The sequence below is a fragment of the Meriones unguiculatus genome, chromosome 3 (assembly GCF_030254825.1).
Source record: "Meriones unguiculatus strain TT.TT164.6M chromosome 3, Bangor_MerUng_6.1, whole genome shotgun sequence".
In the NCBI taxonomy this organism is placed as follows: domain Eukaryota; kingdom Metazoa; phylum Chordata; class Mammalia; order Rodentia; family Muridae; genus Meriones; species Meriones unguiculatus.
In genome coordinates, this window is record NC_083351.1 from 67,586,840 (window position 1) to 67,603,630 (window position 16,791).

Here is a 16,791-nt window from a genome sequence, read left to right on the forward strand (position 1 = left end):
ATGTGCCAACAGTATTGTTTGTTTCTTCTCAAAATTCCTGGGTATCTTTGATATGACATGAGTATGAGAGTCTGGTATCTTGAAATTAATGCAGAGCTTGACCTTTGTGTTCAGGTGCTTCTCTGCTCCACTACAAAGTAAGATATTTTCATTCAAGCTTCACACATTCTCAGTCATACATGTCTGAATGAAAGCCAAGAGCCTAGTTAGAAAGCATATTCTCTAAAAGCCCACCCATATTAGGAATTCTAAACATTTCTAAACATCATTGATGTGCCAGTGCTGGTCTGTAGAGTTCCTCTGTTTTTCTTCTTATTAAGTAGATTGGCCAAGAACAAACAAAAAATTGAGGAATCATTGACAGATTCTTTTAGGTGAGGTTTTTCAAAGAGCCCCGCTATCTACCAGAACCAAGTCTTCTTCAAATTTATTAAAAGCTATGTACGCACATTGATGTATGTTTAATAATTCCGTAGAGTCTTTTTTCTCTTACACTCACCAATTTTGTCTAATAACACAGAGCTGTATAAATAAGGGCTGAAATACCACTGTTTTCCCCATTCTAGCATCCTTTAAAGAATTATCTATTTCCCTTCCCCTTTTCTGAGAACATTTTCCTGGATACCTGATGCTTTCCTGCTGCCAAGAACTCAAAAAAAGATTTAATGTACAAATTTAGGAGTGAAAATACTGCTTTGTTTGCTCAGGAAGACCCAGTGACATCCCACTCCCACCCCAAGAAGCAGAGTTCTACATCCTCAAGGATATAAAGGCCTTCTCTGCTTCACTGCTCATTAACTTTGGCCACCATGAAAGCACTCCTGACATTGGCCCTTGTGGGAGCTGAGGGTGAGTTTCATACCATCTCTTGTCCTGATTTTGTAATCACTGCTGTTCTACTACCTGAAGCCTAATGATCATATTCCTTCTCCAGCATCCTGTTTTCCAGTCTTGTAATCTTTCAAGCTTTTCTTCATGCCTGTCTCCCTTAATGCAAGGTCCATAACATCCTTTGTTAAATTCAGGACCTTCATTTCAGAAGCTCAAAGGAAGGCTGAATTGAGCATGAAGAAAATGAAAGTTTTGTACAGCTGCAACCATTCTAGGAATCTTACAGTATAGTTATTGATGAATCAGAGGGAAATAAGCAATGGGTTAGACAAGTGACATGCAGTAGATCACATTGTATTCTCTGGTCTTTTCTTCTATTTTTTCCTCTGGAACTCTGAAGAGTTCTGATCCTTCCTCAGATCTAGTTATCTGTCCTGTATTCCTTTTCATTGGCATATATCAAATCCTGTGTTGCCTACTGAGGGTGGAGTTTTTCCTGATTTTCTCAGTCATTCTGCTTAGAAAGTAATACTAAAAAGGGATAGATAATATGGAATTGAGCAGTCATCCCTCCACAATCTTGATGAATTTCTTCTCTTTTATATCTTCACTCTAGTTGCTTTCCCTAATGGTGATGATGACGAGATTGTTGGAGGATACACCTGCCAGGAGCATTCTGTCCCCTCCCAGTTGTCTCTGAACTCTAGGTACCACTTCTGTGGAGGGTCCCTCATCAGTGACCAATGGTGTTGTCTGCAGATCACTGCTACAAATAATAAATGATGGTTTCCTCTCTACAGTGCCAACAGGCTGTGGAATCTTTACTCGAGGCATGTGTATGGACAAGTTGTGAAGTGGTAGGGGGAAGTGAAAGACAGGAAGGAGAGAAAATAGTGACAGAAGCTGATGTTTACTGCCTTTGGATAAACCCTGACATATAACTGGATGTTTCACCACCACACAAACACACATACAACCACACACTAAAAAATAAATAAATGATAAATGAATATATAAGGAAACATAAAATAGAAAGAAGAGTGCATCTTGAATGGAAGAAAGGTTTATTTCTCACCATTACAAACCAATGAGAAAGCTGACAAGGATTTTCACAACTGACACCCGAAATCTATAACAAGAAATTGTATCAGAGTTTTCAACAATACAGCTAAAGATGACTTTATCATTCATTTTCTTCACCTGTCACTTCTATACTCTATTTGGGGAGGAGTAATATTGTCCCCACATTGAGCTCTAAATCTTGAGTGTGGGTAAAAAGACATTTTTAAATCATGGACTGCACAACCTCATAATCTAGATTGTGACTTATTAGATTTGGAGTTGGGATTAACAGAAGGTCTCAGAAGGTCTCATAATCATATGATGAATCTGCTATGGACCCTTCTGGTTAAAAAAGAACAATATAACATCCTCTGGAAAAGAAATGAGGATTAAAATATCTGTGTGTAGTGAACAATGGCACAGTGGATGAAGAGAGCTTCAAATGACCCTGCAGTTACTTGGGTATATTAGAATGAAGAGTAGTCTATACTGCAGTTCTTCACCTCAGCCCTGAACACCAACTCTCTCTGTAGAAGAAGGGGAGATTTTGCCAAACAGAACCTAACCCACCTTCCCTATTCTTCAAGATCTTTCAGTCTTCAGAGCCACACAAGAGTGAGCACCTTGAGAAACTTGTGATATATTGAGTCATAGAATAAAAGAGCCTGGCATGTATTATTTTCCCAAGAGCTGCATCCAAGGGAGAGTGGGAAAACACAACAGCAATGTCTTTGAGGGCAATGAGCAATTTGTCACTGCTGCCAAGATCTTCAAGCACCCTGCTTACCATAGTAAGAATGCAGACTGTAACAATATGCTGATTAAGCTCTCTTCCCCTGTGACCCTCAATGCTCTGGTGACCACTGTGGCTCTCCCCAACTCCTGTCCACATGCTCGCACTCAGTTCCTCATCTCTGGCTGGGGCAACACCCTCAGTTTCGGTGGTGAGTAGGACCTGACACCCACTACTTCTATTTTTCTGTACTCTCCAAGCACCCCCATCTCTGACAATTTCCCACTGGTTTCTAGACTTCATATATATTGCATGTGCACAGCACATACAGGTTCTGCAACAGATCCAAGAGAAATTTCCTCAACAAATGAACTGATCCCTAGAATGGTGGCCAAGCACATGTTGAATGTGCTTTTATTCTCTCAGGAAGGATATCACCAGGGTATATTCTGGATCAAATCCTGTTGTTTCTAAGTGAAACTTAGTGTCTTAGCAAACAGTCTACTGCTTTCCAACTGATTCAACACTCTAATATTGTCTGACTATAGTATTCTTCAGTCTTTTCTTTTCCTCACAGTCAATGATCCAGACCTGCTCCAGTGCCTGGATGTCCCTCTGCTGCCTCTAGCTGACTGAGAAAACTCCTATCCTGGAAAGATCACTGCTAACAGGGTCTGTGCTGGCTTCCTAGAGAGAGGCAAGGATTGTTGCCTCTCCACTCATGCTGCACCCTCCCCTTATGCAGAGCTCTGCTCTTCTGGGAATGGGGGCTTCAAAGCCTAGTGGTGTGAGAGAGAACATGTTCTGTGGTGGTTCTGTGGGGAATAAGGGGCTCTGTGTTGGGTTCACCAAGGTAGTGAGGATAGCAGATGGTCTAAGAGTAAAATGAAACAAGTGAGCACGTGAGTAAACAGGTATTGGCTTTAATGCATAGAGCCGTATTCCACATGCCTTTTCTGATGCCCTGTATGCCTCTTTCCCAGGGTGGCTCTGGTGGCCCTCTGGTCTGAAATGGAGAGCTCTAGGGCATTGTCTCCATGTCCCTCTATCCCCTCTTCTTCCATAAGACTCCTTGTGCTCTGCCCAAAGTTTGGCCTTGATTCTCAGCATCTGAGCCCAGCATGTCCTGCAGAGACTGATGCACCAATGGAAGACCATGCATGGAGAGGACCTAGACCCCCTGCTCAGATGTGGCCTATTGGCAGCTCAGTCTCCATGTGAATCTCCTAGTGAGAGGTCCTAGTGAGGGCCTGTATCGTGAACTCAGTTGCCTGCTTTTTAATCACTTGACCCTGGTGAGGTGGCCTTACTGGTCCACAGAGTAGAGGATCCAGGCAGTCTTGATGAGGCATGACAAGCTATGGGCAGATGGCAATGGTGGAGAACTCCTCCTTTCAGTGGACTAGGAGAGGGAATGGGGGAAGTGAGAAGGAGGGTAAGACTGCATGAGAGTTGAGGGAGGGGGGCTTCAATTGGGATATATAATGAATAAATAGTGAAGCAAAAAATTTTAAAGGAAGCCAAAGAAATCTTTAAAAAGTTATTTTATTACTACTTTCCTTTAGCAGACCACATTTACTTTCCCACTTTGTCACTCACATATTTTTGTATGTTTGTTTTCGAATTAATTAATTCATTTATTAATTTATTACAATTTATTCACTTTGAATCCTGGCTTTAGCCACCTTCCCTCTTCTCCCAGTCTCTCTGATCCTCCCTCTTCTCACATTATGCCCCTTCCACTGATAGGGGAGTTTCTCCTCCCTTCCTATCTGACTCTAGCCTACCCTGACCCTAGGTCTCATCAGAGCTAGGTTCATTGTTTTCCTCTGTGGCCTGGTAAGGCTGCACCCCCCAGAGGGAGGTGAACAAAGACCTGGTCACTGAGTTCATGTCAGAGACAGCATCTACCCACCTTAGCAGTGCAACCACTTGGAAACTATGGGCTTCCTCTGAGCATGGGGTCTATGTCCTCTCCATGCATGGTCCTTGGGTGGAGTATTGGTCTCTGCAGAACCTCCTGGACGTAGGATTTTTTTCTTTTTAGCTCTGTTGGTTTCCGTGTAGAGTTCCTGCTCCCTCCAGTCTTTCTATCTCTCTTCTTCCATAAGGTTTTCTGCACTTTGCCCAAAGTTTTGTTATGAGTCTCAGTATCTCCTTTGATACCCTGATGGGTAGAGTTTTTCAGAGGTCCCCTGTGGAAGGCTCCTGTCCTGTTCTCTGTCTTGTCCTACTTCTGTTTTTTATGCTGTTTTCCCTTTATGACAACGTAGCCCATTCTCTAGGGTCATCCTTGTTGTTTAGCTTCTTTAGGACTACGGGTTTTAGGATGTTTGTTCTTTGTTAAATGGCTAATATCCACTTCTAAGTGAGTATATACCATATGTGTATTTCTGCTTCTGTGTTACCTCACTCAGGAAGATCTTTTCTAGTTCCCACCATTTGCCTGCAAATTCCATGATTTCCTTGTTTTCAGTTGCTGAGTTGTCTTCCATTGTGTAAATGTACCACAATTTCTGTATCTCTTTTTCAGTTGAGGGACATTCAGTTGTTTCCAGGTTCTGGCTGCTATGAACATAGTTGCTGCTATGAATATATCTGAGCAATTTTCCTTGTTTTATGGTTTAGTATCTTTTGGATATATGCCCAAGAGCAGAATCTTGAGGTAGCATTATTCCTAATTTTCTGAGAAAGTGCCAGATTGATTTCCAAAGTGGTTGTACAAGGTTATATTCCCTGAACAATGGAAGAAGAGTCCCCTCTCTCCACATCCTCTACAACATCCATCATCCCTTCAATTTTTGATCTTAATCATTTGGATGGGAGTGGGGTAGAATCTCAGGGTCATTTTGATTTTCATTTCCCTGATGACAAAGGATGTTGAACATTTCTTTAAGTGTTTCTCTGCCATTCCTCTATTGAGAATTCTCTGTTTAGCTTTGTACCCTGACCATTCTGTAATTTTTAAACTTTTCATTGACTATTTGTGAATTTCACATCATGCAACCAAACCCACTCATCTTCCTATCTCTTTGTATCCTCCTCCTGTCCTTGCAAACTTTCTTTCAAGAGAAAAAAAAATCTTGTAGAATCTGTGTGGGGCTTCAGCATCTCACAATATTCACTTTTGTCTGCACTTGCAAATGTTTATTGTAATGAGTAAATGATCTTGTTCAAGGCCCCTGGCTTCTGCTATGCTATCAATACTGACTCTTTACTGGAAGTCCTCTCGATATGCTATTGTTTCATTCTGTAGGCTGAGATTTTATAACATACTTTATTTAGTGTTCTGCCTCCCTTTCAATCCACTGACCAGGGATGGGAGAAAAAGATTATTAGAAAAAGGGATTGTATACCTTTTTAGAAGTATTTTCTTGGGGTAAGTCCACTCTTTGTTGTCTGGATACCAGCAGTCCAGTCCAAACATGAACTCCAAATAGCAACAGGAATCAACAAGATTCAACAGAAACAGCAAGCTTCCACTGAATCAGAATGAGACAGCAAAACCTGAAGACTCAGTTGGATTGCCCCAAGAATATAACTGGGTTTTTAAAGAAAGGAAAATCTCACTTCAAGATTCTTTCTTCTAATTATATCAGAAGGTACACCCATAAACTCTTACCCATGTGACAACAACATATATGCCAAAGTGGACATGGACAAGCCCATGAGGTCACAGACAAGTTTACACAATTAACTACAGGGAAGTAATACTGAGAGAGGGAGAACTAGTAATCCCCAGGAAGAATGCATCAATTGCATATCTAGTACAAATTAATCTCTCTTGGGATCCTGAGCCTGATGCCATGTAATCCTGGCAGAAAAGCTCTGAGATGAAGCTCTGCCATGTGCCACATGGCATGGGTGTGCAGAGCACCCCAAATGATCCCCAAACCAGTGCCTTGGCCTGGTCAGGCAGAGCAAGCCTGGCATGATTGCCAGCCTGGTGCCACACATGCCCAGGTGGGAAGACCATGCCCAAGACAACTCTTGCCCTCTGAGACATGGTGCAGGCTGGGCATAGATCTCTTGAGAGGGCTGAAGCAGCAATGCCTGCCTCTTCTGCTGCCTCTTCTGCTGCTGCTCCCTGCTGTTACTGGTTCCTGATACTGCATTTACTAATGCTGGATTACTGGATTTCTGATTTGCTGTTTTGTAGGATTGCTGGATATTCTGAAGAAGATGAATGGACTTGCCCCTAGAAGCTTCCTGTCCCTAATCTGTAGGAAGTAGTCTAAAAGGACTACATTGCCTTTTCTTCTACCTACCACTTTCTCATCTACCTTTTGCCTACACAATCTCACACCAAGCTCAGTCATGCTTGGACTCTTATAATCTTTCTACCTTCTTTTACACCAAGTTTCCTGAGCAGTTAGAAGTTGTTTTGTAGGTGAATCAACTAGCACTGCCTTTCACAATACAACATTTCTATTGGTTATGGTTTTCTTTAAAATTCTCCATCAGTAGCCAAGAGAAGTTTCTTCATGCAGACTGAGGACTACACACACCTGTAGACACGAGGACAAATATTGAAAATGTAATTAGGAATTATGTTGATTTAGTAAAGTAGTGGATGTAGGCTCTTCTGCAGGATCCATGACTTCCCTGACGCTAGGTATTTGTTTGGTTTTCAGTACCAGCCATACTTTACTTCTTGTTGAGCAGGTTTTATAGTTCAGTTAGAGAGTAGCAGATTTCTGCCAGATTAGGTATGATAGCTAAGAAATAGAAACAATGTAAAAGTCCTTCAACCAGATGAGTAGATAATGAAGGTGTGATACATATACAATATGAAATACTATTTACCTGTTAGAAAAATGAAATCATCAAATTTTCAGGTGAATGAATGGAACACTGGAAAAGCTCCTAAGCTAGACCCCAAATGACAAATGACATATATTATCTCTCATTAGAATCTCCTAGCTAGATATATTTTTCCTTTTCTAAGTATTTTAATTTTAATTAATTACACTTTATTTATTTTGCATCCCCCCATAAACCCCTCACTCCTCCCCTCCCAGTCCCATGCTCCCTCCCCCTTCTCCATGCATGCCCCAGCCCAAGTCCACTGATAGGGGAGTTCTTCCACTCCTTCCTTCTCATCCTAGTCTATCAAGTCTCATCAGGAGTGGCTGCATTGTCTTCTTCTGCGGCCTGGTAAGGCTGCTCCCCTGTCAGGGGGAGGTGATCAAAGAGCAGGCCAATCAGTTCATGTCAGAGACAGTCCCTGTTCCCATTACTATGGAACCCACTCTTTCCAATGAACTGCCATGGGCTACATCTGTGCAGGGGTTCTAGGTTATCTCCGTCACTGGTCCTTGGTTGGAGTATCAGTCTCAGAAAAGACCCCTGTGTCCAGATTTTTTGGTTCTGTTGCTTTCCTTGTGGAGCTCCTGTCTTCACCAGGACTTAGTATTCCCACTTTCATAAGATTCTCGCACTCTGCCTAAAGGTTGGCTGTAAGTCTCAGCATCTGCTTTGATACCCTACAGTGTAGAAGCTTTCAGAGGCCCTCAGAGGCAGGCTCTTGTCCTGTTCCCTGTTTTCTCCTTCTTCTGATGTCTATCCTCTTTGCCTTTCTGAGTGGGGATTCAGCATTTTTAGCTAGAGTCCTCCTTCTTGATTAGTTTCTTTAGGTGTACAGATTTTAGTAGGTTTATCCTATATTATATGTCTAATATCTACTTATGAGTGAGTATATACCCTGTGTGTCTATCTGATTCTGGGATACTTCATTCAGGATTAGCTTTTCCAGTTCCCACCATTTACCTGCAAATTTCATGATTTCCTTGGTTTTTATTGCTGAGTAATATTCCTTTTTGTAGATATACCACAATTTCTGTATCCATTCCTCAGTTGAGGGGCATCTGGGTTGTTTCCAGATTCTGGCTATTACAAATAAACCTGCTTCAAACATGGTTGAGTAAATGTCCTTATTGTGGACTTGAGCATCTTTTGGATATACCCTTCTAAGAGCCAAATGCCATCTAATAAAAGCCCTAGCATGCCGCCTTAGAAAATCCATCTTCTGAGATTTTAGTCAGGATTTTAAAACATGGACATCACTTATCCCCAAGAAGTGGAAGACAGATCCATTTTGTTGAAGACACTGTATTTTAGAGAAAGGGCCAAGAGGCCCTGAGCTGAACTTATTTGGTAGCATTCTGTCTGAGGACTAACTTTAACGGTTTGAAAAGGTGCTCTGGAAACCTCCAAAGGAGGGAGGCAATGAAGAGTCCTACACATCCATGATTTCTATGAATCACCTAACACTTATAACAAATATAAAATTAAAAGTACTTTATTTTTTCCTTACACACATAATTTTAATAAATTTATTTTTAAAAAAGAGGCTCTAAATTTGAGAGAATGCCATGGGAAAGGTTTGATGAAGGGTATTTGCGAGACCGGGAGATGAAAAGGGATGAAAATACGTAAATATATTTCAGTTAAAAATATATTCTTGAAATTGAAATGCAGAGGTTCACAGGATCTCATGAGGGGAATCAGAGAGAAGATGCCCATCAGTAATAAAACAACCAGAAAGGTGACTCAGGGAAAATCAATCCTGTCACTCTCTTGATATCACACTTTTAAGTCTTTTTCATATTTTTTGTGAGAAAATACATTTATCTTAAAATAAGTCTTTATTAGAATCTTTATTAATAAATAATAAGTATTTATTATTTATTATGTGTGTGTCGGCAGATTTGAGACACTAACACATGCTTTTTCACAGCATGTAGGGAGATGATATGCCATACTATGTCCTCATGGTTAGCAGAGTTGTTGCAGGAGAGAATGCAAAGCAAGAAAGAGAAAACAAAGGAGATGGGGGGAAGTCCCCGGATTTGTCCTCTACTTGGTGAAAGATACTATCAGCCAATGCCTGCTTCATGTCTGTTTTCTACCTCTACCACTGCAAAAGCAAGCACTCTGAGAGAGGGGTAAACTAGTATGGTACTGTTTACATAGCCCTCAGAATGATGTATGCATAATGGCATATCAGACATAACAAAAAAAGAAATACTGTAGGTATATGACGAAAAGAGATAGAGGCAACTCTTTCCTGTGGGCAAGTGAACAAGCCCTAGATGTGTTCTCTGAATACAAAATGTTCCCACAATAATCAAAGTGTGGGAAACAGTCTTGGCATCAATAATGGTGAATGAAAGCATTAACATCTTTTGGATACACTACAACCCAATACAATAATTCCCATTTAAAATGTTATCTATTCTTTATCAATGAATGTGTTCATGAAAGTATTCAGTTAAAATTACATGTAAATATAAAAGACTAATAACATTTTAACATCAACTTTCTGATAACTGTTTTTGTAAACAAACAAACAACTAAACTGTAATTCCTCTAACATGTAACTTTACTTTCTTTTTTCTTTTCAACTGCTGCTGAAATACTATTCCATGCAACAGACTTCAGATGGAGAATGCTCACCACATATCAAGGATACACAGAGATGACCTCAAATTGAATTGTATTTCCCACAGACAAGAGGATAAAGAGACAGACAAAGACACAGAAAGTAAGGAAACTTTCACTTTATTAACATAGTGAGTTTAGAGGGATAATGATGCTTAGTTGGCAGCAATGGTGTTCTGGATCCAGTTCACGTAGTTACAGACCTTGGTGTAGACGCCAGGGTTGTCCTTCTGGGCACAACCATAGCCCCAGGAGACAATGCCCTGGAGCTGTCCATTGCAGACTACAGGGCCACCAGAGTCACCCTGGGATGAAGGAATATAGCATTTAGGGAAGATGCAAGTACAAAAAGGACCATAGCTAATCTAACCTGACGATGCCATGCTAGCCATCCTTTGCCTCCATTTGTCAGTGTTTCCTCTATTGTTACAATATGACAAAAATGACATCCAGAATAAACTTCCTCACTCTTCCAAAAACCCACTAAAGAAAAACTTCTTCCATTTTACACTTTGGCCTTCCACTCCCACTACTAAGAAAACAAGGTATATCTATGAGAAGGGAGCCAATTACCTGGCAGGAATCTTTGCCTCCCTCCAGGAAGCCAACACAGATCATATTGTTGGTGATCTGTCCAGGATAGGAGGCTTCACAGGCAGCCTGAGACAGCACTGGTGCATCCAGGCACTGCAGCAGGTCTGGGTTGTTCACTTTGAGAATATGATAAGGAAACAGAAAAGTGATTTAAACCAGGCTAGGAATCAACATTCCAGTGTTGACTACTCTGTGGCTCTGGAGCATTCTTCAAGATAGTACGGCTCACCAAGGAACTTTGATCCCAGAATAGTCATTACTGATGTCTTTACTGGAAGTGATAATAGCACATTCTGCATCTGTCTTGTTTACATTCTGGAATCATTCTGTCTGCAAATATTCCCTGTACTGATTGCAGAACTTTCAATGTATTTGTATCTTAGAAGTCCCTTGGCTTCTAAGGGTAGAAACTTTCTTGGTCTGAAAATTTGTAAAGAATGTAGATGCGTTGTCTTACCTCCAGAGCTCAGGGTGTTGCCCCAGCCAGAGATGAGGCACTGAGTGCCAGCACGTGCACAGGATGTGGGCAGAGCTACAGTGCCCACTTGGGCATTGAGGGTCACAGGGGAAGAAAGCTTGATCAGCATGATGTCATTGTTCAGGGTCCATGAATTATAGTTGGGGTGCCTGATGACCTTGGCAGAATTGACAAACTGCTCATTGCCCTCAAGGACATTGATGTTGTGTTCTCCCAGTCTCACTTGGATGCGGCTGTTGCAAAGAGAGGCATGTTAGAGACTGCCTCTCCAATACCTCAAGTCCTTCAGAGTCATTACACTCTTTGCTGAGTGAGTGTGGAGTGGGGAGGATAAATAACTGTTAGTATAACAGTTATTTCAGAGCCATGGTGTGCAAGTACCGCTGTGAGAACCAATTCCTGTCTGCTTCAAAGACAGGTGAGGAGAAGGACTGCAGCTGGAGGCTAGACATCAACCTGCTGTCCCTCCTTTGTATGCAAAATACATTCTTGTATCTTCATTATTTCTCTGTGTCTTTGCAAAGTTTAAACCATACAGTATCATTAAGAACTATTAATCTTGTGGCTCTAGTACAGTTTGGGGTAAGAATAGCTTTGTCCATGCAGCTGTGGCACCTCTCTACTTGGTATGAATTCACTTTCTGCATTTTTTTCCTATACTTTCTGAATTGTAATCTTGCTGATTCTGATGCATAACCAGGTCTGACACCTTCTAGGGTACAAATTGACTTTCATTTCTCTATGTATATTGAAATTAATTGAAATTGGGAATTTAAAATGCTTGCAGATTGTACACACTCACTGAAAACTGAGATTATCACCCTGCTATAAAACCCAGTATTACTATTTGTGAAATTCTTTGTGTCACTTCATGCATGCTTTTTTTTTTTCTACCCTAAAGTCAATTTTCCTTGTTTTTATGATTTCTACCATTGATTTATTTTGGATGTCTTAGGGGTGTCAAAATTTTCCTATCCTGTATTCTTATTCTCTCCAAACTCAGGAAATAAGTTACTGTCCCTAATCTATCTTATCTGTCTTATCCCATTCACCTTACATCATAAATTCTTGGATGATCTTACATTCTGCTCTTACAAATGTGATACCTGTGTTCTATACACTCAGGACCCATCACTTACGACTTGTAGCAGTGAGCTGCAGACACCACCCACTGGTTATTGATGAGGGAACCTCCACAGAAGTGGTAGCCAGAGTTTAGGGACACCTGGTAGGGGACAGAATGCTTCTGGCAGGTGTATCCTCCAACAATCTTGTCATCATCATCAACAGGGAAAGCAACTTGAATAAAGAGAAGAAGACCACTCAGAAGGGAATACATCAAGGCGCTTAGGTCTCTGTCAGCTTTCAACCAATAAGAAGCCCTTAATGAGTACAATAAACTGAAGGTAAGAAGGTATTACCGTATCCCCTGTAGGGATAGAACAGTATGTATGAAATACAGAGTGATGCAGGACAATAGAACTATACTTTGTACACGATTGCATTCTGATGGGTTACCAGGGACCTGGTGATTGATGTTCTCAGCATCAAGAATAGGGTAAAGATATCGTTGTCTGATCCATTGCCTGCTTTGATCTCATGTTCATCATTCATTGATATTTGTGGCTTTCAGAGCTTATGGTGGTTGTAACTGTCTTGAAAAAAAAAACCATATGGTACAGTAATGTCCTTCCTAATACAAAGTCACTGCCCCAGCCACACGAGGTCAGAATTTTAAGATAGCAGTCTCTAGTATAATGAGGATTTCAACTTTCAACTTATGTTCCTCTATAAAGACACCCATGGCTAAGCTATCCCCAAGCTGTTGGGCCCAAGAAGGAGGTTTACTGATTCATTTCATGAAACCTCCAATGCCTTCCTACAATCACATAATAAATGATCTATGATCACATAATAAATGACAGTAGAAAACAACTTTAGGCTTTCAGAGATGCCTAAAAGATTAGAAGCAGAGCTCTTGCTGGAGGAAAAGAGAAAACAATAGAGTATGGAAGGGTGAAAAAGCAGCTTTGGTAGTGGGGTTTATGGCTCCTAGGAGAAGGAAGAGCAGGACCTAGGTTAAGATATGGAACTCACCAGCAGCTCCCACAAGGGCTAGGAACAGGAGAGCACTCATTGTGGTAGAAGGTAGTGAGCACTGGATGGAGGCCTGCTTTATACCCCAATAGAGGGAGAAGGAGGTAATAAGGGGAGGGGCCCTCACTTCTACACAAGCACACCTGTGGGGTTTCCTTCCCAGAGTCTTACATCATCTCTGCTCTGTTTGGCTACTCTGTAGGTAGGAGAAGTACATGTGATATGGAAACTTTCCTTCTTGGTGCACACAGGAAAGCAGTTAATTCTTGAAAGACACCTTGCAAAAACAATGGAAATATAGACTCTGTCAGCTTGGCCTTCATAGGCTGATATATAGAGGTTAGGTGGTAGGTTAGATATACTCTAACTTTACTGGAAACTTACTTTATTTACTTTGAGAAAGACTTAGTATTGGTAGGTGATGGATATTCAGGGACTCACAGCCCCCTGAAGAAACGTTGGTTTTGTATCTAATAATTATGATTTGATAATTCTTACCTATAGAATAACTCATCATATAGAAAGAATGTATTCAAGGGCTTTAGTAATCAGAATTAGAGTATGAAGTAATATAGCAAAGAGAGAAATAGATATGATTTGTACTGTAGACTTTTATTTTTAGAAGTTATTAATTTTGTTTTCTTTATTTATTTTGTATTCACTTTACATCCTGATCAGAGACTCCTTCTTCCCTTCCTCTTCCCTCTATTCCCCCTCCACTACTCCTCAGAAAAGGGGAATCCCTCATGACCAGTGCACTCCAGCACATCAAGTTGCACATCAAGAGGACTGAGCACATCCATTCCACTGAGGCTTGGCAAAGCAGGGCAGCCAGGGGGAAGTGATTGAAAAGCAGGCAAGAGAGTCCATGTCAGACAGACCCCGCTCCCCTTGTTAGGGAGCCCACATGAATACTAAGGTACCTATGAACTACATATGTGTATGTGGCCTATGTCCAGCCCACAAATGGTCTATGGTTAGCCCTTCAGTCTCGGTAGGCCTCCCCTCTCCTCTGGGCCCCCAGTAGTTGACTCTGTTGGTCTACTTGTGGAGTTTTTGTCCCCTCCAGGTCCGGGTTCTTTGGGCTTTCAATTGGTCCTCATTTCCAGCAAAGCTCATACATGGAAAGAGCTTTGAAATGTGAAGAATGAAATTTGAGTAGGTGCTCCCTCAGTATGTTCCAGAAATAGATCAATACCATATTCTCCTTTCTCCTCTCTGTCATGACCTTTGATTCTCTTTATGGTCTATTTTCAGTATCTTCATGGTTGCATTAACAATCTGCATTAAAGATGAAAACGTTTTACTTTCTAGAAAGTTTGAGATAGAAGTCTATAATCTAGATTCAATATGAGAAAGGAGTTGACCAATGGTTGGTCTGATTTCTGTTCAGAGAATTGCCTTTACTAGAGAAATTACTACACTGATAAGGAGTCATGAACAGAAATCGATACTAAAAATGTAAGAGGGTTCTGATAGTCTCTATATTTTTTAGTGATACTATTATAAAGGACTTTGTGCAGAGTAAACCTTCCTGTAGAAGGACCGTGAATGAGCTCTAACAAAGCCATTGAGTCCAAGCACTGAGTTTTATTAAGACATAACCTGCCTAGAGGGAGTGTATTGAAAAATGATATATGAGATGACATGTAATTTCATGAGCCAATTTGAGGAACCCTGTTACAGTACCTACTTATTTTTTTAGTATGTCTGTTGTTTTTCTTGTTGAGGGGATAGAACAAGCAAAGTTCATTACTGAATTCTCTCTTATTAAAAAATAAACAAATGGCTATTACAACTAAAGCTGATACAAATGGAGCAGCCTTACCAGGCCACAGAAGTTGACAATGCAGCCACTCCTGATGGGTTATGATAGAGTAAGATCAGAAGGAAGGAGAAGAGGACCTCCCCTATCAATGGACTTTCGGAAGGGAATGCGTGAAGAAGGGGGAAGGAGGGTGGAATTGGGAGGGGAGGAGGGAGGGGATTATGGGGGGATACAAAGGGAATAAAGTGTAATTAATAAAAAATAAAAAAAATATTAAAAAAATAAACAAATGTTCTAGAGATGCAACCAAAGTGCAAAATTCTGAGTTCAGTAGCTAGTAATTGGTTTTGATGTACCACTCATGAAGACAGGTGAAGGAAATAGGTACCAGAATGTACTAGGGAGACAATCCTGAGAGGCCTGTTAAATATTTTCTGTACCCATCTCCAGAATGACTGGACCAGCTACACAACAAAATTGGTACTTAAAGTTTTTCCCTCTGTACCCGAATCTCATTAAAGTGCTCATGGGTCATGCTTAAGTTGAGCACTGTTCTACTTGTAAAATGTCTGTCAGATATTTTCAAGACATTCCATGTACAGTCATGTACTATATTGCTTATGTTCAGAGCCTCACTTACCATTTAAAATCTGGTTTTTGGTGAGGTATACAAAAAAAGGACTCTGCTTTGATACTCTGCTAGGTAGAGTCTCTCAGGGGCCCTCTGCAGTAGGTTCCTGTCCTGTTACTTGTTTTCTCCTATATCCAATGCACCTCCCATTTGTCTTTCTAAGTGAGGATTGATCATCTTACCCTGGGTCCTCTTTCTTGTTTATCTTCTTTAGGTGTATAGATTACATTATGTTTATCATATCTTATAGGACTATATGAGTGAGTATATGCCATGTGTGTCTTTCTCCTTCTGGGATAGCTCACTCAGAATGATCCTTTCTAGATCCCACCATTTGCCTGCAAATTTCATGATTTCCTCTTTTTTATTGCTGAGTAGTATTCCATTGTGTAAAAATACCACAATTTCTGTATCCATTCCTCCGTTGAGGGACATCTGGGTTGTTTTCAGGTTCTGGCTATTACAAACTAAACCTTCCGCAGAGTGCAGGAAAACATATGAAAGAAGGGGGAGTTTGTATGACATGGAAAGGATAGGAGCTCCACAAGGACCAAATATATCTGGGCACAGGGGTCTTTTCTGAGACTGACACTCCACCAAGGACCATGTATAGATATAACCTAGAACCTCTGCGCAGATGAAGCCCAAGGTAGCTCAGTAACTAACTGGTTTCCCATAGGAAGGGGAACAGGGACTATTTCTGACAGGAACTCAATGGCAGGCTCTTTGACCTCCCAACCCCTCAAGGGAGGAGCAGTCCTGCAAGGCCAAACAGAAGAACTTTGTAGCCAGTTCTGAAGATACCTGATAAAATAGGATAAGATGAAAGGGGAGGAGGCCCTCCCCAATCAGTGGACTTGGAAAGGGGCAGGGAGGAGATGAGGGAGGGAGGGAGGGTTTGGGAGGGAATGAAGAAGCAGATACAGCTGGGATACAGAGTTAATAGAATGTAACTAATAATAAATAAAATAAAATAAATTAAAAATGGACTCACCTTTAATCAAAAAGGAAGATACTATGACTCAGATGGATTCATTTTTGTCCACCAATCTAAAATTGGCATATGGTCTCAAGGCTCCAAAAAGATATGGAAACCCTTTTGAAGTGTGAGATTTTCCACAGGTGGCACCTAAAAGGCTACTGATAAGCAAGCC

At 41.0% G+C, this 16,791-nt stretch overlaps 1 protein-coding gene and 1 pseudogene across 1 annotated transcript; one reads left to right on the forward strand and one right to left on the reverse strand.

The window, feature by feature from the left end:
- Positions 1 to 809: 809 nt before the first annotated feature.
- Positions 810 to 6,828, forward strand: LOC110553965 (trypsin-4-like; annotated as a pseudogene).
- A 3,345-nt stretch (positions 6,829 to 10,173) lies between these two features.
- On the reverse strand, positions 10,174 to 13,311 carry LOC110553967 (trypsin-4-like). Its single transcript, XM_021646284.2, has 5 exons — positions 13,239 to 13,311; positions 12,281 to 12,440; positions 11,121 to 11,374; positions 10,643 to 10,779; positions 10,174 to 10,374 (listed from the first exon to the last, which is right to left on the reverse strand). Exons 1-5 carry the CDS (start codon positions 13,276 to 13,278, stop codon positions 10,225 to 10,227), a joined length of 741 nt encoding a protein of 246 aa, XP_021501959.1. The 5' UTR covers positions 13,279 to 13,311; the 3' UTR covers positions 10,174 to 10,224.
- Between the last annotated feature and the right edge of the window lie 3,480 nt (positions 13,312 to 16,791).